This window comes from Coregonus clupeaformis, chromosome 12, assembly GCF_020615455.1.
Source record: "Coregonus clupeaformis isolate EN_2021a chromosome 12, ASM2061545v1, whole genome shotgun sequence".
In the NCBI taxonomy this organism is placed as follows: Eukaryota; Metazoa; Chordata; class Actinopteri; order Salmoniformes; family Salmonidae; genus Coregonus; species Coregonus clupeaformis.
In genome coordinates, this window is record NC_059203.1 from 14,178,610 (window position 1) to 14,206,260 (window position 27,651).

Below are 27,651 nucleotides of genomic sequence, written 5' to 3' on the forward strand. Positions count from 1 at the left end.
ACACTCCTTACTGTTGAAATCCTTCATCACAGTCAGCGCTGTCGGAGGGTGGAGGAATCTAGTGCTATTGGGGGGATGTGCTAGCCTGGTACAGTGTGGGTGGCTAACCTGTCAGGTACTTATTAGCTGGGTGGGTGGGTAACCTGTCAGGTACTTATTAGCTGGGTGGGTGGATAACCTGTCAGGTATTTATTAGCTGGGTGGGTGGGTAACCTGTCAGGTACTTATTAGCTGGGTGGGTGGATAACCTGTCAGGTATTTATTAGCTGGGTGGGTGGGTAACCTGTCAGGTATTTATTAGCTGGGTGGGTGGATAACCTGTCAGGTATTTGTTAGCTGGGTGGGTGGGTAACCTGTCAGGTATTTATTAGCTGGGTGGGTGGGTAACCTGTCAGGTATTTATTAGCTGGGTGGGTGGGTAGTGAACCTGTCAGGTACTTATTAGCTGGGTGGGTGGATGGGTAGAGAATCTGTCAGGTACTTATTAGCTGGGTGGGTGGATGGGTAGAGAACCTGTCAGGTACTTATTAGCTGGGTGGGTGGGTTTGTGGATAACATGTCAGGTACTTATTAGCTGGGTGGGTGGGTAGAGAACCTGTCAGGTATTTATTAGCTGCGTGGGTGGGTAGAGAACCTGTCAGGTACTTATTAGCTGGGTGGGTGGGTAACCTGTCAGGTACTTATTAGCTGGGTGGGTGGATAACCTGTCAGGTATTTATTAGCTGGGTGGGTGGGTAACCTGTCAGGTATTTATTAGCTGGGTGGGTGGGTAACCTGTCAGGTATTTATTAGCTGGGTGAGTGAGTAGTGAACCTGTCAGGTACTTATTAGCTGGGTGGGTGGATAACCTGTCAGGTGCTTATTAGCTGGGTGGGTGGATGGGTAGAGAATCTGTCAGGTACTTATTAGCTGGGTGGGTGGATGGGTAGAGAACCTGTCAGGTACTTATTAGCTGGGTGGGTGGATGGGTAGAGAACCTGTCAGGTACTTATTAGCTGGGTGGGTGGGTTTGTGGATAACATGTCAGGTACTTATTAGCTGGGTGGGTGGGTAGAGAACCTGTCAGGTACTTATTAGCTGGGTGGGTGGGTAGAGAACCTGTCAGGTACTTATTAGCTGGGTGGGTGGGTAACCTGTCAGGTACTTATTAGCTGGGTGGGTGGATAACCTGTCAGGTATTTATTAGCTGGGTGGGTGGGTAACCTGTCAGGTATTTATTAGCTGGGTGAGTGAGTAGTGAACCTGTCAGTACTTATTAGCTGGGTGGTGGATACCTGTCGGTGCTTATTAGCTGGGTGGGTGGATGGGTAGAGAACCTGTCAGGTACTTATTAGCTGGGTGGGTGGGTTTGTGGATAATATGTCAGGTACTTATTAGCTGTGTGGGTGGGTAGAGAACCTGTCAGGTATTTATTAGCTGCGTGGGTGGGTAGAGAACCTGTCAGGTACTTATTAGCTGGGTGGGTGGGTTTGTGGATAACATGTCAGGTACTTATTAGCTGGGTGGGTGGATAACCTGTCAGGTGCTTATTAACTGGGTGGGTGGATGGGTAGAGAACCTGTCAGCTACTTATTAGCTGGGTGGGTGGGTAGAGAACCTGTCAGGTACTTATTAGCTGGGTGGGTGGGTTTGTGGATAACATGTCAGGTATTTATTAGCTGGGTGGGTGGGTAACCTGTCAGGTACTTATTAGCTGGGTGGGTGGATAACCTGTCAGGTACTTATTAGCTGGGTGGGTGGGTTTGTGGATAACTTGTCAGGTACTTATTAGCTGGGTGGGTGGATAACCTGTCAGGTACTTATTAGCTGGGTGGGTGGATAACCTGTCAGGTACTTATTAGCTGGGTGGGTGGATAACCTGTCAGGTACTTATTAGCTGGGTGGGTGGATGGGTAGAGAACCTGTCAGGTACTTATTAGCTGGGTGGGTGGATAACCTGTCAGGTACTTATTAGCTGGGTGGGTGGATAACCTGTCAGGTACTTATTAGCTGGGTGGGTGGATAACCTGTCAGGTACTTATTAGCTGGGTGGGTGGGCTTCTACCACAGTAGTATGCAGGAGCTGACATGGGGCTGGGCAGCATGGAGGGGGAGGAGGGGGAGAGAGCCGTTGAAATGTTGAGAGCAAGCTGAAGTACACAACATCTACAATAGACTAACCTTATTATTACAAAACATCCATCCATGTGCTGACCACCTCCCCCTGTCCTCCCCCTGTCCTCCCCCTGGCCTCCCCCTGTCCTCCCCCTGTCCTCCCCTGTCCTCCCCCTGTCCTCCCCCTGTCCTCCCCCTGTCCTCCCCCTGTCCTCCCCCTGTCCTCCCCCTGTCCTCCCCCTGGCCTCCCCCTGGCCTCCCCCTGTCCTCCCCTGGCCTCCCCCTGGCCTCCCCCCTGTCCTCCCCCTCCTCAGTTCCAGGGAGCAGACTGCCAGTCTGGAGAAGTCCCAGAGAGAGATGCAGAGTAGACTGGGCTCAATACAGGACCAACACCTCCAGGATGCTAACAAGCTGCAGACACAGCTGGCCCAGGCTGCTAGCAGGACACACAGCCTGCAGAGAGAGGTACTATACAGACACACAGCCTGTAGAGAGGTACTATACAGACACACAGCCTGTAGAGAGGTACTATACAGACACACAGCCTGTAGAGAGGTACTATACAGACACACAGCCTGTAGAGAGGTACTATACAGACACACAGCCTGTAAGTACTATACAACCACATGTGAGAGGTTACTATACAGACCTTAGCACAGCCTGTAGAGAGGGGTACTATACAGACACACAGCCTGTAGAGAGGGGTACTATACAGACACACAGCCTGTAGAGAGGGTACTATACAGACACACAGCCTGTAGGAGGGTACTATACAGACACACAGCCTGTAGAGAGGTACTATACAGACACACAGCCTGTAGAGAGGTACTATACAGACACACAGCCTGTAGAGAGGGGTACTATACAGACACACAGCCTGTAGAGAGGGTACTATACAGACACACAGCCTGTAGAGAGGTACTATACAGACACACAGCCTGTAGAGGTACTATACAGACACACAGCCTGTAGAGAGGTACTATACAGACACACAGCCTGTAGAGAGGGGTACTATACAGACACACAGCCTGTAGAGAGGGGTACTATACAGACACACAGCCTGTAGAGGTACTATACAGACACACAGCCTGTAGAGGGGTACTATACAGACACACAGCCTGTAGAGGTACTATACAGACACACAGCCTGTAGAGAGGGGTACTATACAGACACACAGCCTGTAGAGAGGGGTACTATACAGACACACAGCCTGTAGAGAGGTACTATACAGAGCCACACAGCCTGTAGAGAGGGTACTATACAGACACACAGCCTGTAGAGAGGGGTACTATACAGACACACAGCCTGTAGAGAGGGTACTATACAGACACACAGCCTGTAGAGAGGTACTATACAGACACACAGCCTGTAGAGAGGGGTACTATACAGACACACAGCCTGTAGAGAGGGGTACTATACAGACACACAGCCTGTAGAGAGGGGTACTATACAGACACACAGCCTGTAGAGAGGGGTACTATACAGACACACAGCCTGCAGAGAGGGTACTATACAGACACACAGCCTGTAGAGAGGGGGTACTATACAGACACACAGCCTGTAGAGAGGGTACTATACAGACACACAGCCTGTAGAGAGGTACTATACAGACACACAGCCTGTAGAGAGGTACTATACAGACACACAGCCTGTAGAGAGGGTACTATACAGACACACAGCCTGTAGAGAGGGGTACTATACAGACACACAGCCTGTAGAGAGGGGTACTATACAGACACACAGCCTGTAGAGAGGGTACTATACAGACACACACGCCTGTAGAGAGGGGTACTATACAGACACACAGCCTGTAGAGAGGGTACTATACAGACACACAGCCTGTAGAGAGAGGTACTATACAGACACACAGCCTGTAGAGAGGGGTACTATACAGACACACAGCCTGTAGAGGTACTATACAGACACACAGCCTGTAGAGAGGGGTACTATACAGACACACAGCCTGTAGAGAGGGGTACTATACAGACACACAGCCTGTAGAGAGGGGTACTATACAGACACACAGCCTGTAGAGAGGTACTATACAGACACACAGCCTGTAGAGAGGGGTACTATACAGACACACAGCCTGTAGAGGGGGGTACTATACAGACACACAGCCTGTAGAGAGGGGTACTATACAGACACACAGCCTGTAGAGAGGGGTACTATACAGACACACAGCCTGTAGAGAGGGGTACTATACAGACACACAGCCTGTAGAGAGGGGTACTATACAGACACACAGCCTGTAGAGAGGTACTATACAGACACACAGCCTGTAGAGAGGGTACTATACAGACACACAGCCTGTAGAGGTACTATACAGACACACAGCCTGTAGAGAGGTACTATACAGACACACGCCTGTGAGAGGTACTATACAGACACACAGCCTGTAGAGAGGGGTACTATACAGACACACAGCCTGTAGAGAGGGGTACTATACAGACACACAGCCTGTAGAGAGGGTACTATACAGACACACGCCTGTAGAGAGGTACTATACAGACACACAGCCTGTAGAGAGGGTACTATACAGACACACAGCCTGTAGAGAGGGTACTATACAACACACAGCCTGTAGAGAGGTACTATACAGACACACAGCTGTAGAGGGTACTATACAACACACAGCCTGTGAGAGAGGACTATACAGACACACAGCCTGTAGAGAGGGTACTATACAGACACACAGCCTGTAGAGAGGGGTACTATACAGACACACAGCCTGTAGAGAGGGGTACTATACAGACACACAGCCTGTAGAGAGGGGTACTATACAGACACACAGCCTGTAGAGAGGGGTACTATACAAGACACACAGCCTGTAGAGAGGGGTACTATACAGACACACAGCCTGTAGAGAGGTACTATACAGACACACAGCCTGTAGAGAGGGGTACTATACAGACACACAGCCTGTAGAGAGGGTACTATACAGACACACAGCCTGTAGAGAGGGGTACTATACAGACACACAGCCTGTAGAGAGGGGTACTATACAGACACACAGCCTGTAGAGAGGGGTACTATACAGACACACAGCCTGTAGAGAGGTACTATACAGACACACAGCCTGTAGAGAGGGGTACTATACAGACACACAGCCTGTAGAGAGGGGTACTATACAGACACACAGCCTGTAGAGAGGGTACTATACAGACACACAGCCTGTAGAGAGGGGTACTATACAGACACACAGCCTGTAGAGAGGGGTACTATACAGACACACAGCCTGTAGAGAGGGGTACTATACAGACACACAGCCTGTAGAGAGGGGTACTATACAGACACACAGCCTGTAGAGAGGGGTACTATACAGACACACAGCCTGTAGAGAGGGTACTATACAGACACACAGCCTGTAGAGGGTACTATACAGACACACAGCCTGTAGAGGGGTACTATACAGACACAACAGCCTGTAGAGAGGTACTATACAGACACACAGCCTGTAGAGAGAGTACTATACAGACACACAGCCTGTAGAGAGGTACTATACAGACACACAGCCTGTAGAGAGGTACTATACAGACACACAGCCTGTAGAGGGGTACTATACAGACACAGCCTGTAGAGAGAGGTACTATACAGACACACGCCTGTAGAGAGAGGGGTACTATACAGACACACAGCCTGTAGAGAGGGGTACTATACAGACACACAGCCTGTAGAGAGGGGTACTATACAGACACACAGCCTGTAGAGAGGTACTATACAGACACACAGCCTGTAGAGAGGTACTATACAGACACACAGCCTGTAGAGAGGGGTACTATACAGACACACAGCCTGTAGAGAGGGGTACTATACAGACACACAGCCTGTAGAGAGGTACTATACAGACACACAGCCTGTAGAGAGGGGTACTATACAGACACACAGCCTGTAGAGAGAGGTACTATACAGACACACAGCCTGTAGAGAGGGGTACTATACAGACACACAGCCTGTAGAGAGGGGTACTATACAGACACACAGCCTGTAGAGGGGGTACTATACAGACACACAGCCTGTAGAGAGGGGTACTATACAGACACACAGCCTGTAGAGAGGGGTACTATACAGACACACAGCCTGTAGAGAGGGGTACTATACAGACACACAGCCTGTAGAGAGGTACTATACAGACACACAGCCTGTAGAGAGGGGTACTATACAGACACACAGCCTGTAGAGAGGGTACTATACAGACACACAGCCTGTAGAGAGGGTACTATACAGACACACAGCCTGTAGAGAGAGGTACTATACAGACACACAGCCTGTAGAGAGGGGTACTATACAGACACACAGCCTGTAGAGAGGTACTATACAGACACACAGCCTGTAGAGTGAGGGTACTATACAGACACACAGCCTGTAGAGAGGGTACTATACAGACACACAGCCTGTAGAGAGAGGTACTATACAGACACACAGCCTGTAGAGAGGGTACTATACAGACACACAGCCTGTAGAGAGGGTACTATACAGACACACAGCCTGTAGAGAGGGTACTATACAGACACACAGCCTGTAGAGAGGTACTATACAGACACACAGCCTGTAGAGGGTACTATACAGACACACAGCCTGTAGAGGTATACAGACACACAGCCTGTAGGCTATGCACAGACACACAGCCTGTAGAGGGGTACTATACAGACACACAGCCTGTGAGGGTACTATACAGACACACAGCCTGTAGAGAGGGGTACTATACAGACACACAGCCTGTAGAGAGGGTACTATACAGACACACAGCCTGAGAGGGTACTATACAGACACACAGCCTGTAGAGGAGGTACTATACAGACACACAGCCTGTAGAGAGGGGTACTATACAGACACACAGCCTGTAGAGAGGGGTACTATACAGACACACAGCCTGTAGAGAGGGTACTATACAGACACACAGCCTGTAGAGAGAGGTACTATACAGACACACAGCCTGTAGAGGGGGTACTATACAGACACACAGCCTGTAGAGAGGGTACTATACAGACACACAGCCTGTAGAGAGGGGTACTATACAGACACACAGCCTGTAGAGAGGGGTACTATACAGACACACAGCCTGTAGAGAGGGTACTATACAGACACACAGCCTGTAGAGAGGGGTACTATACAGACACACAGCCTGTAGAGGGTACTATACAGACACACAGCCTGTAGAGAGGTACTATACAGACACACAGCCTGTAGAGAGGGGTACTATACAGACACACAGCCTGTAGAGAGGGGTACTATACAGACACACAGCCTGTAGAGAGGGGTACTATACAGACACACAGCCTGTAGAGGTACTATACAGACACACAGCCTGTAGAGAGGGTACTATACAGACACACAGCCTGTAGAGAGAGGTACTATACAGACACACAGCCTGTAGAGAGGGGGTACTATACAGACACACAGCCTGTAGAGAGGTACTATACAGACACACAGCCTGTAGAGGGGGTACTATACAGACACACAGCCTGTAGAGAGGGGGTACTATACAGACACACAGCCTGTAGAGAGGGTACTATACAGACACACAGCCTGTAGAGAGGGTACTATACAGACACACAGCCTGTAGAGAGGGTACTATACAGACACACAGCCTGTAGAGAGGGGTACTATACAGACACACAGCCTGTAGAGAGGTACTATACAGACACACAGCCTGTAGAGAGGGGTACTATACAGACACACAGCCTGTAGAGGGGTACTATACAGACACACAGCCTGTAGAGAGGGGTACTATACAGACACACAGCCTGTAGAGAGGGGTACTATACAGACACACAGCCTGTAGAGAGAGGTACTATACAGACACACAGCCTGTAGAGAGGGTACTATACAGACACACAGCCTGTAGAGAGGGGTACTATACAGACACACACGCCTGTAGAGAGGGGTACTATACAGACACACAGCCTGTAGAGAGGGGTACTATACAGACACACAGCCTGTAGAGAGGGGTACTATACAGACACAAGCCTGTAGAGAGAGGGGTACTATACAGACACACAGCCTGTAGAGAGGGGTACTATACAGACACACAGCCTGTAGAGAGGGGTACTATACAGACACACACAGAGCCTGTCAGAGAGGGGTACTATACAGACACACAGCCTGTAGAGAGGGTACTATACAGACACACAGCCTGTAGAGAGGGGTACTATACAGACACACAGCCTGTAGAGAGGTACTATACAGACACACAGCCTGTAGAGAGGGTACTATACAGACACACAGCCTGTAGAGAGGGGTACTATACAGACACACAGCCTGTAGAGAGGGGTACTATACAGACACACAGCCTGTAGAGAGAGTACTATACAGACACACAGCCTGTAGAGAGGATTACTATACAGACACACAGCCTGTAGAGAGGGTACTATACAGACACACAGCCTGTAGAGAGGTACTATACAGACACACAGCCTGTGAGAGGTACTATACAGACACACAGCCTGTAGAGAGGGGTACTATACAGACACACAGCCTGTAGAGAGGGGTACTATACAGACACACAGCCTGTAGAGAGAGGTACTATACAGACACACAGCCTGTAGAGAGGTACTATACAGACACACACGCCTGTAGAGAGGGTACTATACAGACACACAGCCTGTAGAGAGGGGTACTATACAGACACACAGCCTGGAGCAGGGTACTATACAGACACACAGCCTGTAGAGAGGTTACTATACAGACACACAGCCTGTAGAGAGGGGTACTATACAGACACACAGCCTGTAGAGAGGGGTACTATACAGACACACAGCCTGTAGAGAGGTACTATACAGACACACAGCCTGTAGAGAGAGGTTACTATACAGACACACAGCCTGTAGAGGGGGGTACTATACAGACACACAGCCTGTAGAGTAGGGTACTATACAGACACACAGCCTGTAGAGAGGGGTACTATACAGACACACAGCCTGTAGAGAGGGGTAACTATACAGACACACAGCCTGTAGAGAGGGTACTATACAGACACACAGCCTGTAGAGGGGTACTATACAGACACACAGCCTGTAGAGAGGGTACTATACAGACACACAGCCTGTAGAGAGGGGGTCACTATACAGACACACAGCCTGTAGAGGGGGTACTATACAGACACACAGCCTGTAGAGAGGGTACTATACAGACACACAGCCTGTAGAGAGAGGTACTATACAGACACACAGCCTGTAGAGAGGGTACTATACAGACACACAGCCTGTAGAGAGGGGTACTATACAGACACACAGCCTGTAGAGAGGGTACTATACAGACACACAGCCTGTAGAGAGGTACTATACAGACACACAGCCTGTAGAGAGGGGTACTATACAGACACACAGCCTGTAGAGAGGGGTACTATACAGACACACACGCCTGTAGAGAGGGGGTACTATAGCAGACACACAACCTGTAGAGGGTACTATACACACACACAGCCTGTAGAGAGGGGGTACTATACAGACACACAGCCTGTAGAGGGGTACTATACAGACACACAGCCTGTAGAGAGGTACTATACAGACACACAGCCTGTAGAGGGGGGTACTATACAGACACACAGCCTGTAGAGGGTACTATACAGACACACAGCCTGTAGAGAGGGGTACTATACAGACACACAGCCTGTAGAGAGGGGTACTATACAGACCACACAGCCTGTAGAGAGGGGTACTATACAGACACACAGCCTGTAGAGAGGTACTATACAGACACACAGCCTGTAGAGAGGGTACTATACAGACACACACCCTGTAGAGAGGGGGTACTATACAGACACACAGCCTGTAGAGAGGGTACTATACACACACACAGCCTGTAGAGGGGTACTATACAGACACACAGCCTGTAGAGGGTACTATACAGACACACAGCCTGTAGAGAGGGGTACTATACAGACACACAGCCTGTAGAGAGGTACTATACAGACACACAGCCTGTAGAGAGGGGTACTATACAGACACACAGCCTGTAGAGAGGGGTACTATACAGACACACAGCCTGTAGAGAGGGGGTACTATACAGACACACAGCCTGTAGAGAGGGGTAACTATACAGACACACACCTGTAGAGAGGGTACTATACAGACACACACAGCCTGTAGAGGGGTACTATACAGACACACAGCCTGTAGAGAGGGTACTATACAGACACACAGCCTGTAGAGAGGTACTATACAGACACACAGCCTGTAGAGAGAGGTACTATACAGACACACAGCCTGTAGAGGGTACTATACAGACACACAGCCTGTAGAGAGGGGTACTATACAGACACACAGCCTGTAGAGAGGGTACTATACAGACACACAGCCTGTAGAGAGGGGTACTATACAGACACACAGCCTGTAGAGAGGGGTACTATACAGACACACAGCCTGTAGAGAGGGGTACTATACAACACACAGCCTGTAGAGAGGGGTACTATATCAGACACACAGCCTGTAGAGAGGGTACTATACAGACACACAGCCTGTAGAGAGGGGTACTATACAGACACACAGCCTGTAGAGAGGGGTACTATACAGACACACAGCCTGTAGAGAGGGGTACTATACAGACACACAGCCTGTAGAGAGGGGTACTATACAGACACACAGCCTGTAGAGAGGGGTACTATACAGACACACAGCCTGTAGAGAGGGTTACTATACAGACACACAGCCTGTAGAGAGGGGTACTATACAGACACACAGCCTGTAGAGAGGTACTATACAGACACACAGCCTGTAGAGAGGGGTACTATACAGACACACAGCCTGTAGAGAGGGGGTACTATACAGACACACACAAGCCTGTAGAGAGGGGTACTATACAGACACACAGCCTGTAGAGAGGGGTACTATACAGACACACAGCCTGTAGAGAGAGGTACTATACAGACACACAGCCTGTAGAGAGGGGTACTATACAGACACACAGCCTGTAGAGAGGTACTATACAGACACACAGCCTGTAGAGAGGTACTATACAGACACACAGCCTGTAGAGAGGGGTACTATATCAGACACACAGCCTGTAGAGGGGTGAACTATACAGACACACAGCCTGTAGAGAGGAATCTATACAGACACACAGCCTGTAGAGAGGGGTACTATACAGACACACAGCCTGTAGAGAGGGGTACTATACAGACACACAGCCTGTAGAGAGGGTACTATACAGACACACAGCCTGTAGAGAGGGGTACTATACAGACACACGAGCCTGTAGAGAGGGTACTATACAGACACACAGCCTGTAGAGGGGTACTATACAGACACACAGCCTGTGGTACTATACAGACACACAGCCTGTAGAGGGGTACTACTACAGACACACAGCCTGTAGAGAGGGGGTACTATGCAGACACACAGCCTGTAGAGAGGGGTAAATCTATACAACACACAGCCTGTAGAGAGGGGTACTATACAGACACACACAGCCTGTAGAGAGGGGTACTATACAGACACACAGCCTGTAGAGAGAGGTACTATACAGACACACAGCCTGTGGGGGTACTATACAGACACACAGCCTGTAGAGAGGGGTACTATACAGACACACAGCCTGTAGAGAGGTACTATACAGACACACAGCCTGTAGAGGGGGTACTATACAGACACACAGCCTGTAGAGAGGGGTACTATACAGACACACAGCCTGTAGAGGGGTACTATACAGACACACAGCCTGTAGAGAGGTGACATATACACACACACAGCCTGTAGAGGGTACTATACAGACACACAGCCTGTAGAGGGGTACTATACAGACACACAGCCTGTAGAGAGGGGGTACTATACAGACACACACGCCTGTAGAGAGGGGTACTATACAGACACACAGCCTGTAGAGAGGGGTACTATACAGACACACAGCCTGTAGAGAGAGTACTATACAGACACACGCCTGTAGAGGTACTATACAGACACACAGCCTGTAGAGAGGTACTAACTACAGACACACAGCCTGTAGAGAGGGTACTATACAGACACACAGCCTGTAGAGAGGGTACTATACAGACACACAGCCTGTAGAGAGGGGTACTATACAGACACACAGCCTGTAGAGAGGGTACTATACAGACACACAGCCTGTAGAGAGGGGTACTATACAGACACACAGCCTGTAGAGAGGGGTACTATACAGACACACAGCCTGTAGAGAGGGTACTATACAGACACACAGCCTGTAGAGAGGGGTACTATACAGACACACAGCCTGTAGAGAGGGGTACTATACAGACACACAGCCTGTAGAGAGAGGTACTATACAGACACACAGCCTGTAGAGAGGGGGTACTATACAGACACACAGCCTGTAGAGAGGTACTATACAGACACACAGCCTGTAGAGAGGGAGTACTATACAAGACACACAGCCTGTAGAGGGGGTACTATACAGACACACAGCCTGTAGAGAGGGGTACTATACAGACACACAGCCTGTAGAGAGATACTATGACAGACACACAGCCTGTAGAGAGAAGGTACTATACAGACACACACGCCTGTAGAGAGGGGTACTATACAGACACACAGCCTGTAGAGGGGGGTTACTATACAGACACACAGCCTGTAGAGAGGGGTACTATACAGACACACAGCCTGTAGAGAGGGGTACTATACAGACACACAGCCTGTAGAGAGGGGTACTATACAGACACACAGCCTGTAGAGGGGTACTATACAGACACACAGCCTGTAGAGAGGGTACTATACAGACACACAGCCTGTAGAGAGAGGTACTATACAGACACACAGCCTGTAGAGAGGGTACTATACAGACACACACGCCTGTAGAGAGGGGTACTATACAGACACACAGCCTGTAGAGGGGGTACTATACAGACACACAGCCTGTAGAGAGGGGTACTATACAGACACACAGCCTGTAGAGAGGGTACTATACAGACACACAGCCTGTAGAAAGAGGGGTACTATACAGACACACAGCCTGTAGAGAGGGGTACTATACAGACACACAGCCTGTAGAGAGGGGGTACTATACAGACACACAGCCTGTAGAGAGGGTACTACTACAGACACACAGCCTGTAGAGAGTTGGTACTATACAGACACACAGCCTGTAGAGAGGGGTACCTATACAGACACACAGCCTGTAGAGAGGGTACTATACAGACACACAAGCCTGTAGAGAGAGAGTACTATACAGACACACAAGCCTGTAGAGAGGGGTACTATACAGACACACAGCCTGTAGAGAGGGGTACTATACAGACACACAGCCTGTAGAGGGGGTACTATACAGACACACAGCCTGTAGAGAGGGGTACTATACAGACACACAGCCTGTAGAGAGGGTACTATACAGACACACAGCCTGTAGAGAGGGTACTATACACACACAGCCTGTAGAGAGGGGTACTATACAGACACACAGACCTGTAGAGAGGGGGTACTATACAGACACACAGCCTGTAGAGAGGGGTACTATACAGACACACAGCCTGTAGAGAGGGTACTATACAGACACACACGCCTGTAGAGAGGGGTACTATACAGACACACAGCCTGTAGAGGGGGTACTATACAGACACACAGCCTGTAGAGAGGGGTACTATACAGACACACAGCCTGTAGAGGGGGTACTATACAGACACACACAGCCTGTAGAGAGAGGTCACTATACAGACACACAGCCTGTAGAGAGGGGTACTATACAGACACACAGCCTGTAGAGAGGGGTACTATACAGACACACAGCCTGTAGAGAGGGGTACTATACAGACACACAAGCCTGTAGAGAGTACTATCAGACACACAGCCTGTAGAGAGGGTACTATACAGACACACGCCTGTAGAGAGGGTACTATACAGACACACAGCCTGTAGAGAGGGTACTATACAGACACACAGCCTGTAGAGAGGGTACTATACAGACACACAGCCTGTAGAGAGGGGTACTATACAGACACACAGCCTGTAGAGAGGGTACTATACAGACACACAGCCTGTAGAGAGGTACTATACAGACACACAGCCTGTAGAGGGGGTACTATACAGACACACAGCCTGTAGAGAGGGGTACTATACAGACACACAGCCTGTAGAGAGGGTACTATACAGACACACAGCCTGTAGAGAGGGGTACTATACAGACACACAGCCTGTAGAGGGGTACTATACAGACACACAGCCTGTAGAGAGAGGTACTATACAGACACACAGCCTGTAGAGAGGGGTACTATACAGACACACAGCCTGTAGAGGGGGTACTATACAGACACAGCCTGTAGAGAGGGGTACTATACAGACACACAGCCTGTAGAGAGAGGTACTATACAGACACACAGCCTGTAGAGAGGGTACCTATACAGACACACAGCCTGTAGAGAGGGTACTATACAGACACACAGCCTGTAGAGAGGTACTATACAGACACACAGCCTGTAGAGGGGTACTATACAGACACACAGCCTGTGAGAGGGTACTATACAGACACACAGCCTGTAGAGGGGGGTACTATACAGACACACAGCCTGTAAGAGAAGTACTATACAGACACACAGCCTGTAGAGAGGGTACTATACAGACACACAGCCTGTAGAGAGGGTACTATACAGACACACAGCCTGTAGAGAGGGGTACTATACAGACACACAGCCTGTAGAGAGGGGTACTATACAGACACACAGCCTGTAGAGAGAGGTACTATACAGACACACAGCCTGTAGAGAGGGTACTATACAGACACACAGCCTGTAGAGAGGGTACTATACAGACACACAGCCTGTAGAGGGGGTACTTACAGACACACAGCCTGTAGAGAGGGTACTATACAGACACACAGCCTGTAGAGAGGTACTATACAGACACACAGCCTGTAGAGAGGTACTATACAGACACACAGCCTGTAGAGAGGAGTACTATACAGACACACAGCCTGTAGAGGGGTACTATACAGACACACAGCCTGTAGAGAGGTACTATACAGACACACAGCCTGTAGAGAGGGGTACTATACAGACACACAGCCTGTAGAGAGGGGTACTATACAGACACACAGCCTGTAGAGAGGGTACTATACAGACACACAGCCTGTAGAGAGGTACTATACAGACACACAGCCTGTAGAGAGGGTACTATACAGACACACAGCCTGTAGAGAGGGGTACTATACAGACACACAGCCTGTAGAGAGGGGTACTATACAGACACACAGCCTGTAGAGAGGGGTACTATACAGACACACAGCCTGTAGAGAGGGTACTATACAGACACACAGCCTGTAGAGAGGGGTACTATACAGACACACAGCCTGTAGAGAGGGGTACTATACAGACACACAGCCTGTAGAGAGGGTACTATACAGACACACAGCCTGTAGAGGGGTACTATACAGACACACAGCCTGTAGAGGGGTACTATACAGACACACAGCCTGTAGAGAGGGGGTACTATACAGACACACAGCCTGTAGAGAGGGGTACTATACAGACACACAGCCTGTAGAGAGGTACTATACAGACACACAGCCTGTAGAGGGGGTACTATACAGACACACAGCCTGTAGAGAGGGTACTATACAGACACACAGCCTGTAGAGAGGGTACTCATACAGACACACAGCCTGTAGAGAGAGTACTATACAGACACACACGCCTGTAGAGAGGGTACTATACAGACACACAGCCTGTAGAGAGGTACTATACAGACACACAGCCTGTAGAGGGGGGTACTATACAGACACAGCCTGTAGAGAGGGGTACTATACAGACACACAGCCTGTAGAGAGGGGTACTATACAGACACACAGCCTGTAGAGAGGGGTACTATACAGACACACAGCCTGTAGAGAGGGGTACTATACAGACACACAGCCTGTAGAGAGGGTACTATACAGACACACAGCCTGTAGAGAGGGGTACTATACAGACACACAGCCTGTAGAGAGGGGTACTATACAGACACACAGCCTGTAGAGAGGGGTACTATACAGACACACAGCCTGTAGAGGGGTACTATACAGACACACAGCCTGTAGAGAGGTACTATACAGACACACAGCCTGTAGAGAGGGGTACTATACGACACACAGCCTGTAGAGGGGTACTATACAGACACACAGCCTGTAGAGAGGGTACTATACAGACACACCGCCTGTAGAGAGGGGTACTATACAGACACACAGCCTGTAGAGAGGGGTACTATACAGACACACAGCCTGTAGAGAGGTACTATACAGACACACAGCCTGTAGAGAGGGGTACTATACAGACACACAGCCTGTAGAGAGGTTACTATACAGACACACAGCCTGTAAGAGAGGGTACTATACAGACACACAGCCCGTAGAGAGGGTACTATACAGACACACAGCCTGTAGAGAGGGTACTATACAGACACACAGCCTGTAGAGGGGGTACTATACAGACACACAGCCTGTAGAGAGGGTACTATACAGACACACAGCCTGTAGAGAGGGGTACTATACAGACACACAGCCTGTAGGGGGTACTATACAGACACACAGCCTGTAGAGAGGGTACTATACAGACACACAGCCTGTAGAGAGTACTATACAACACACAGCCTGTAGAGAGGGTACTATACAGACACACACGCCTGTAGAGAGGGTACTATACAGACACACAGCCTGTAGAGGGGGTACTATACAGACACAGCCTGTAGAGAGGGGTACTATACAGACACACAGCCTGTGAGGAGGGGTACTATACAGGCACACACAGCCTGTAGAGAGGGGTACTATACAGACACACAGCCTGTAGAGGGGTACTATACAGACACACAGCCTGTAGAGAGGGTACTATACAGACACACAGCCTGTAGAGAGGGGGTACTATACAGACACACAGCCTGTAGAGAGGGGTACTATACAGACACACAGCCTGTAGAGAGGGGTACTATACAGACACACAGCCTGTAGAGAGAGGTACTATACAGACACACAGCCTCGTAGAGAGGGTACTATACAGACACACAGCCTGTAGAGAGGGTACTATACAGACACACAGCCTGTAGAGAGGTACTATACAGACACACAGCCTGTAGAGAGGGTACTATACAGACACACAGCCTGTAGAGAGGGGTACTATACAGACACACAGCCTGTAGAGAGGGTACTATACAGACACACAGCCTGTAGAGAGGGGGTACTATACAGACACACAGCCTGTAGAGAGGGGTACTATACAGACACACAGCCTGTAGAGAGGGGTACTATACAGACACACAGCCTGTAGAGAGGGGTACTATACAGACACACAGCCTGTAGAGAGGGGTACTATACAGACACACAGCCTGTAGAGAGGGGTACTATACAGACACACAGCCTGTAGAGAGGGTACTATACAGACACACAGCCTGTAGAGAGGTACTATACAGACACACAGCCTGTAGAGGAGGGGTACTATACAGACACACAGCCTGTAGAGGGGGTACTATACAGACACACAGCCTGTAGAGAGGGGTACTATACAGACACACAGCCTGTAGAGAGAGGTACTATACAGACACACAGCCTGTAGAGAGGGTACTATACAGACACACAGCCTGTAGAGAGGGGTACTATACAGACACACAGCCTGTAGGGAGGGGTACTATACAGACACACAGCCTGTAGAGAGGTACTATACAGACACACAGCCTGTAGAGGGTTACTATACAGACACACAGCCTGTAGAGAGGTGTACTATACAGACACACAGCCTGTAGAGGGGTACTATACAGACACACAGCCTGTAGAGAGGGTACTATACAGACACACAGCCTGTAGAGAGGGTACTATACAGACACACAGCCTGTAGAGAGGTACTATACAGACACACAGCCTGTAGAGAGGTACTATACAGACACACAGCCTGTAGAGAGGTACTATACAGACACACAGCCTGTAGAGAGGGGTACTATACAGACACACAGCCTGTAGAGAGGGGTACTATACAGACACACAGCCTGTAGAGAGGGTACTATACAGACACACAGCCTGTAGAGAGGGGTACTATACAGACACACAGCCTGTGAGAGGGGTACTATACAGACACACAGCCTGTAGAGAGGGGTACTATACAGACACACACGCCTGTAGAGGGGTACTATACAGACACACAGCCTGTAGAGAGGGGTACTATACAGACACACAGCCTGTAGAGAGGGTACTATACAGACACACAGCCTGTAGAGAGGGGTACTATACAGACACACAGCCTGTAGAGAGAGGTACTATACAGACACACAGCCTGTAGAGAGGGTACTATACAGACACACAGCCTGTAGAGAGGGTACTATACAGACACACAGCCTGTAGAGAGGGTACTATACAGACACACAGCCTGTAGAGAGGGTACTATACAGACACACAGCCTGTAGAGAGGGGTACTATACAGACACACAGCCTGTAGAGAGGGGTACTATACAGACACACAGCCTGTAGAGAGGGGTACTATACAGACACACAGCCTGTAGAGAGGGTACTATACAGACACACAGCCTGTAGAGAGGGGTACTATACAGACACACAGCCTGTAGAGAGGGGTACTATACAGACACACAGCCTGTAGAGAGAGGTACTATACAGACACACAGCCTGTAGAGAGGGGTACTATACAGACACACGCCTGTAGAGAGGGTACTATACAGACACACAGCCTGTAGAGAGGGTACTATACAGACACACAGCCTGTAGAGGGGTACTATACAGACACACAGCCTGTAGAGAGGGTACTATACAAGACACACAGCCTGTAGAGGGGGTACTATACAGACACACAGCCTGTAGAGAGGGGTACTATACAGACACACAGCCTGTAGAGAGGGGTACTATACAGACACACAGCCTGTAGAGAGAGGTACTATACAGACACACAGCCTGTAGAGAGGAGGTACTATACAGACACACAGCCTGTAGAGAGGGTACTATACAGACACACAGCCTGTAGAGAGGGGTACTATACAGACACACAGCCTGTAGAGAGGGGTACTATACAGACACACAGCCTGTAGAGAGGGTACTATACAGACACACAGCCTGTAGAGGGGTACTATACAGACACACAGCCTGTGAGAGGGTACTATACAGACACACGCCTGTAGAGGGGGTACTATACAGACCCACAGCCTGTAGAGAGGGTACTATACAGACACACAGCCTGTAGAGAGGGGTACTATACAGACACACAGCCTGTAGAGAGGGGTACTATACAGACACACAGCCTGTAGAGAGGGGGTACTATACAGACACACAGCCTGTAGAGAGGGTACTATACAGACACACAGCCTGTAGAGAGGGGTACTATACAGACACACAGCCTGTAGAGAGGGTACTATACAGACACACAGCCTGTAGAGAGGGTACTATACAACACACAGCCTGTAGAGAGAGGTACTATACAGACACACACGCCTGTAGAGAGGGTACTATACAGACACACAGCCTGTAGAGAGGGTACTATACAGACACACAGCCTGTAGAGAGGTACTATACAGACACACAGCCTGTAGAGAGGGGTACTATACAGACACACAGCCTGTAGAGAGGGTACTATACAGACACACAGCCTGTAGAGGGGTACTATACAGACACACAGCCTGTAGAGAGGGGTACTATACAGACACACAGCCTGTAGAGAGGGGTACTATACAGACACACAGCCTGTAGAGAGGGGTACTATACAGACACACAGCCTGTGAGAGGGGTACTATACAGACACACAGCCTGTAGAGAGGGGTACTATACAGACACACAGCCTGTAGAGAGGTACTATACAGACACACAGCCTGTAGAGAGGGGTACTATACAGACACACAGCCTGTAGAGAGGGTACTATACAGACACACAGCCTGTAGAGAGGGGTACTATACAGACACACAGCCTGTAGAGGGGGTACTATACAGACACACAGCCTGTAGAGGGGTACTATACAGACACACAGCCTGTAGAGAGAGGTACTATACAGACACACAGCCTGTAGAGAGGGTACTATACAGACACACAGCCTGTAGAGAGGGTACTATACAGACACACAGCCTGTAGAGGGTACTATACAGACACACAGCCTGTAGAGAGGGTACTATACAGACACACAGCCTGTAGAGAGGGGTACTATACAGACACACAGCCTGTAGAGAGGGGTACTATACAGACACACAGCCTGTAGAGGGGTACTATACAGACACACAGCCTGTAGAGAGGGGTACTATACAGACACACACGCCTGTAGAGAGGGTACTATACAGACACACAGCCTGTAGAGAGAGGTACTATACAGACACACGCCTGTAGAGAGGGTACTATACAGACACACGCCTGTAGAGAGGGTACTATACAGACACACAGCCTGTAGAGAGAGGTACTATACAGACACACAGCCTGTAGAGAGGGGTACTATACAGACACACAGCCTGTAGAGAGGGTACTATACAGACACACAGCCTGTAGAGGGGTACTATACAGACACACAGCCTGTAGAGAGGGTACTATACAGACACACAGCCTGTAGAGAGGGTACTATACAGACACACAGCCTGTAGAGAGGGGGTACTATACAGACACACAGCCTGTAGAGAGGTACTATACAGACACACAGCCTGTAGAGAGGGGTACTATACAGACACACAGCCTGTAGAGAGGGTACTATACAGACACACAGCCTGTAGAGAGGTACTATACAGACACACAGCCTGTAGAGAGAGGTACTATACAGACACACAGCCTGTAGAGAGGTACTATACAAGACACACAGCCTGTAGAGGGGGGTACTATACAGACACACAGCCTGTAGAGAGGGGTACTATACAGACACACAGCCTGTAGAGAGGGTACTATACAGACACACAGCCTGTAGAGAGGGGTACTATACAGACACACAGCCTGTAGAGAGGGGTACTATACAGACACACAGCCTGTAGAGAGGGTACTATACAGACACACGCCTGTAGAGAGGGTACTATACAGACACACAGCCTGTAGAGAGGTACTATACAGACACACAGCCTGTAGAGAGGGGTACTATACAGACACCAGCCTGTAGAGGGGTACTATACAGACACACAGCCTGTAGAGAGGGGTACTATACAGACACACAGCCTGTAGAGGGTACTATACAGACACACAGCCTGTAGAGAGGTACTATACAGACACACAGCCTAGAGAGGGGTACTATACAGACACACAGCCTGTAGAGGGGGGTACTATACAGACACACAGCCTGTAGAGAGGGTACTATACAGACACACAGCCTGTAGAGAGGGTACTATACAGACACACAGCCTGTAGAGAGGGGTACTATACAGACACACAGCCTGTAGAGGGGTACTATACAGACACACAGCCTGTAGAGAGGGTACTATACAGACACACAGCCTGTAGAGAGGGGTACTATACAGACACACAGCCTGTAGAGAGGGGTACTATACGACACAGCCTGTAGAGAGGGTACTATACAGACACACAGCCTGTAGAGAGGTACTATACAGACACACAGCCTGTAGAGAGGGGTACTATACAGACACACAGCCTGTAGAGAGGGGTACTATACAGACACACAGCCTGTAGAGGGGTACTATACAGACACACAGCCTGTAGAGAGAGGTACTATACAGACACACAGCCTGTAGAGAGGGGTACTATACAGACACACAGCCTGTAGAGGGGGTACTATACAGACACACAGCCTGTAGAGAGGGTACTATACAGACACACAGCCTGTAGAGAGGGGTACTATACAGACACACAGCCTGTAGAGAGGGGTACTATACAGACACACAGCCTGTAGAGAGGTACTATACAGACACACAGCCTGTAGAGAGGTACTATACAGACACACAGCCTGTAGAGAGGTACTATACAGACACACAGCCTGTAGAGAGGGGTACTATACAGACACACAGCCTGTAGAGAGGTACTATACAGACACACAGCCTGTGAGAGGGTACTATACAGACACACAGCCTGTAGAGGGGGTACTATACAGACACACCAGCCTGTAGAGAGGGTACTATACAGACACACAGCCTGTAGAGAGAGGTACTATACAGACACACAGCCTGTAGAGAGGTACTATACAGACACAGCCTGTAGAGAGGGGTACTATACAGACACACAGCCTGTAGAGAGGGTACTATACAGACACACAGCCTGTAGAGAGGGTACTATACAGACACACAGCCTGTAGAGAGGGTACTATACAGACACACATCCTGTAGAGAGGGTACTATACAGACACACAGCCTGTAGAGAGGGTACTATACAGACACACAGCCTGTAGAGAGGGGTACTATACAGACACACAGCCTGTAGAGAGAGGTACTATACAGACACACAGCCTGTAGAGAGGGTACTATACAGACACACAGCCTGTAGAGGGGTACTATACAGACACACAGCCTGTAGAGAGGGTACTATACAGACACACAGCCTGTAGAGAGGGTACTATACAGACACACAGCCTGTAGAGGGGTACTATACAGACACACAGCCTGTAGAGGGGTACTATACAGACACACAGCCTGTAGAGAGGGGTACTATACAGACACACAGCCTGTAGAGAGAGGTACTATACAGACACACAGCCTGTAGAGAGGGGTACTATACAGACACACAGCCTGTAGAGAGGGGTACTATACAACACACAGCCTGTAGAGAGGGGTACTATACAGACACACAGCCTGTAGAGAGAGGTACTATACAGACACACAGCCTGTAGAGAGGGTACTATACAGACACACAGCCTGTAGAGAGGGTTACTATACAGACACACAGCCTGTAGAGGGGTACTATACAGACACACAGCCTGTAGAGAGGGGTACTATACAGACACACAGCCTGTAGAGAGGGGTACTATACAGACACACAGCCTGTAGAGAGGGGTACTATACAGACACACAGCCTGTAGGAGGTACTATACAGACACACAGCCTGTAGAGGGACTATACAGACACACAGCCTGTAGAGAGGGGGTACTATACAGACACACAGCCTGTAGAGAGGGGTACTATACAGACACACAGCCTGCAGAGAGGTACTATACAGACACACACGCCTGTAGAGAGGGTACTATACAGACACACAGCCTGTAGAGAGGGGTACTATACAGACACACAGCCTGTAGAGGGGGTACTATACAGACACACAGCCTGTAGAGAGGGTACTATACAGACACACAGCCTGTAGAGAGGGTACTATACAGACACACAGCCTGTAGAGAGGGGTACTATACAGACACACAGCCTGTAGAGAGGGGTACTATACAGACACACAGCCTGTAGAGAGGGGTACTATACAGACACACGCCTGTAGAGAGGGGTACTATACAGACACACAGCCTGTAGAGGGGTACTATACAGACACACAGCCTGTAGAGAGGTACTATACAGACACACACCTGTAGAGAGGGGTACTATACAGACACACAGCCTGTAGAGAGGGGGTACTATACAGACACACAGCCTGTAGAGAGGGTACTATACAGACACACAGCCTGTAGAGAGGGTACTATACAGACACACAGCCTGTAGAGAGAGTACTATACAGACACACAGCCTGTAGAGAGGGTCTTCGCACCCTGTGAGAGGGGTACTATACAGACACACAGCCTGTAGAGGGTACTATACAGACACACAGCCTGTAGAGGGGTACTTATACAGACACACAGCCTGTAGAGAGGGGTACTATACAGACACACAGCCTGTAGAGAGGGTACTATACAGACACACAGCCTGTAGAGAGGGGGTACTATACAGACACACAGCCTGTAGAGAGGGTTACTATACAGACACACAGCCTGTAGAGAGGGGTACTATACAGACACACAGCCTGTAGAGAGGGTACTATACAGACACACAGCCTGTAGAGAGGGTACTATACAGACACACAGCCTGTAGAGAGGGGTACTATACAGACACACAGCCTGTAGAGAGGGGTACTATACAGACACACAGCCTGTAGAGAGGGTACTATACAGACACACAGCCTGTAGAGGAGGTACTATACAGACACACAGCCTGTAGAGAGGGGTACTATACTGACACACAGCCTGTAGAGAGGGTACTATACAGACACACAGCCTGTAGAGAGGGTACTATACAGGACACACAGCCTGTAGAGAGGGTACTATACAGACACACAGCCTGTAGAGAGGTACTATACAGACACACAGCCTGTAGAGGGGGTACTATACAGACACACAGCCTGTAGAGGGGTACTATACAGACACACAGCCTGTAGAGAGGTACTATACAGACACACAGCCTGTAGAGAGGTACTATACAGACACACAGCCTGTAGAGAGAGGTACTATACAGACACACAGCCTGTAAGAGGGGTACTATACAGACACACAGCCTGTAGAGAGGGGTACTATACAGACACACAGCCTGTAGAGAGGGGTACTATACAGACACACAGCCTGTAGAGGGGTACTATACGACACACAGCCTGTAGAGGGGGTACTATACAGACACACAGCCTGTAGAGAGGTACTATACAGACACACAGCCTGTAGAGAGGGGTACTATACAGACACACAGCCTGTAGAGAGGGTACTATACAGACACACAGCCTGTAGAGAGGGGTACTATACAGACACACAGCCTGTAGAGAGAGGTACTATACAGACACACAGCCTGTAGAGAGGTACTATACAGACACACAGCCTGTAGAGAGGTACTATACAGACACACAGCCTGTAGAGAGGGGTACTATACAGACACACAGCCTGTAGAGAGGGGTACTATACAGACACACAGCCTGTAGAGAGGGGTACTATACAGACACACAGCCTGTAGAGAGGGGTACTATACAGACACACAGCCTGTAGAGAGGGGTACTATACAGACACACAGCCTGTAGAGAGGTACTATACAGACACACAGCCTGTAGAGGGGTACTATACAGACACACGCCTGTGAGAGGGTACTATACAGACACACAGCCTGTAGAGAGGGTACTATACAGACACACAGCCTGTAGAGAGGGGTACTATACAGACACACAGCCTGTAGAGAGGTACTATACAGACACACTGCCTGTAGAGAGGGTACTATACAGACACACAGCCTGTAGAGAGGGGTACTATACAGACACACAGCCTGTAGAGAGGGTACTATACAGACACACAGCCTGTAGAGGGGGTACTATACAGACACACACGCCTGTAGAGAGGGTACTATACAGACACACAGCCTGTAGAGAGAGGTACTATACAGACACACAGCCTGTAGAGAGGGGTACTATACAGACACACAGCCTGTAGAGAGGGGTACTATACAGACACACAGCCTGTAGAGAGGGGTACTATCAGACACACAGCCTGTAGAGGGGGTACTATACAGACACACAGCCTGTAGAGAGGGGTACCTATACGGACACACAGCCTGTAGAGAGAGGTACTATACAGACACACAGCCTGTAGAGAGGGGTACTATACAGACACACAACCTGTAGAGAGGGTACTATACAGACACACAGCCTGTAGAGAGGGGTACTATACAGACACACAGCCTGTAGAGAGGGTACTATACAGACACACAGCCTGTAGAGGGGTACTATACAGACACACAGCCTGTAGAGAGGGTACTATACAGACACACAGCCTGTAGAGAGGGTACTATACAGACACACAGCCTGTAGAGAGGGTACTATACAGACACACAGCCTGTAGAGAGGGGTACTATACAGAACACACAGCCTGTAGAGAGGGGGTACTATACAGACACACAGCCTGTAGAGAGGGTACTATACAGACACAGCCTGTAGAGAGGGGTACTATACAGACACACGCCTGTAGAGAGGGGTACTATACAGACACACAGCCTGTAGAGAGGGGTACTATACAGACACACAGCCTGTAGAGAGGTACTATACAGACACACAGCCTGTAGAGAGGGTACTATACAGACACACAGCCTGTAGAGAGGGGTACTATACAGACACACAGCCTGTAGAGAGGGGTACTATACAGACACACAGCCTGTAGAGAGGTACTATACAGACACACAGCCTGTAGAGAGGGGTACTATACAGACACACAGCCTGTAGAGAGGGTACTATACAGACACACAGCCTGTAGAGAGGGTACTATACAGACACACACGCCTGTAGAGAGGGGTACTATACAGACACACAGCCTGTGAGAGGGGTACTATACAACACACAGCCTGTAGAGGGTACTATACAGACACACGCCTGTAGAGAGGGGTACTATACAGACACACAGCCTGTAGAGGAGGTACTATACAGACACACAGCCTGTAGAGAGGGTACTATACAGACACACAGCCTGTAGAGAGGGGTACTATACAGACACACAGCCTGTAGAGAGGTACTATACAGACACACAGCCTGTAGAGAGGGGTACTATACAGACACACAGCCTGTAGAGAGGGGTACTATACAGACACACGCCTGTAGAGGGGTACTATACAACACACAGCCTGTAGAGAGGGGTACTATACAGACACACAGCCTGTAGAGAGGGGTACTATACAGACACACAGCCTGTAGAGAGAGGTACTATACAGACACACAGCCTGTAGAGAGGGGGGTACTATACAGACACACAGCCTGTAGAGAGGGGTACTATACAGACACACAGCCTGTAGAGAGGGGGTACTATACAGACACACAGCCTGTAGAGGGGTACTATACAGACACACAGCCTGTAGAGAGGGTACTATACAGACACACAGCCTGTAGAGGGGTACTATACACAGACACACAGCCTGTAGAGAGGGGTACTATACAGACACACAGCCTGTAGAGAGAGGGTACTATACAGACACACAGCCTGTAGAGAGGGTACTATACAGACACACAGCCTGTAGAGAGGGTACTATACAGACACACAGCCTGTAGAGAGGGGTACTATACAGACACACACGCCTGTAGAGGGGGTACTATACAGACACACAGCCTGTAGAGAGGGTACTATACAGACACACAGCCTGTAGAGAGGGGTACTATACTGACACACAGCCTGTAGAGAGGTACTATACAGACACACAGCCTGTAGAGGGTGTACTATACAGACACACAGCCTGTAGAGAGGGGTACTATACAACACACAGCCTGTAGAGAGGGGTACTATACAGACACACAGCCTGTAGAGGGGTACTATACAGACACACAGCCTGTAGAGGGGGTACTATACAGACACACAGCCTGTAGAGAGGGTACTATACGACACACGCCTGTAGAGAGGGGTACTATACAGACACACAGCCTGTAGAGAGGGGTACTATACAGACACACAGCCTGTAGAGAGGGGTACTATACAGACACACAGCCTGTAGAGAGAGGTACTATACAGACACACAGCCTGTAGAGAGGTACTATACAGACACACAGCCTGTAGGGTACTATACAGACACACAGCCTGTAGAGAGGTACTATACAACACACAGCCTGTAGAGAGGGGTACTATACAGACACACAGCCTGTAGAGGGGTACTATACAGACACACACCTGTAGAGGGTACTATACAGAACACAGCCTGTAGAGAGGGGTACTATACAGACACACAGCCTGTAGAGAGGGGTACTATACAGACACACAGCCTGTAGAGAGGGTACTATACAGACACACAGCCTGTAGAGAGGGGTACTATACAG

General features: G+C 49.4%; 1 protein-coding gene across 1 annotated transcript in view; it reads left to right on the forward strand.

The window, feature by feature from the left end:
• slmapa (sarcolemma associated protein a) overlaps positions 1–27,651 on the forward strand; it is a 190,915-nt gene that overhangs the window by 140,509 nt on the left and 22,755 nt on the right. Inside the window, 1 exon segment of the mRNA XM_045223708.1 lies at positions 2,409–2,559. Coding sequence (XP_045079643.1) covers positions 2,409–2,559 — 151 coding nt within the window.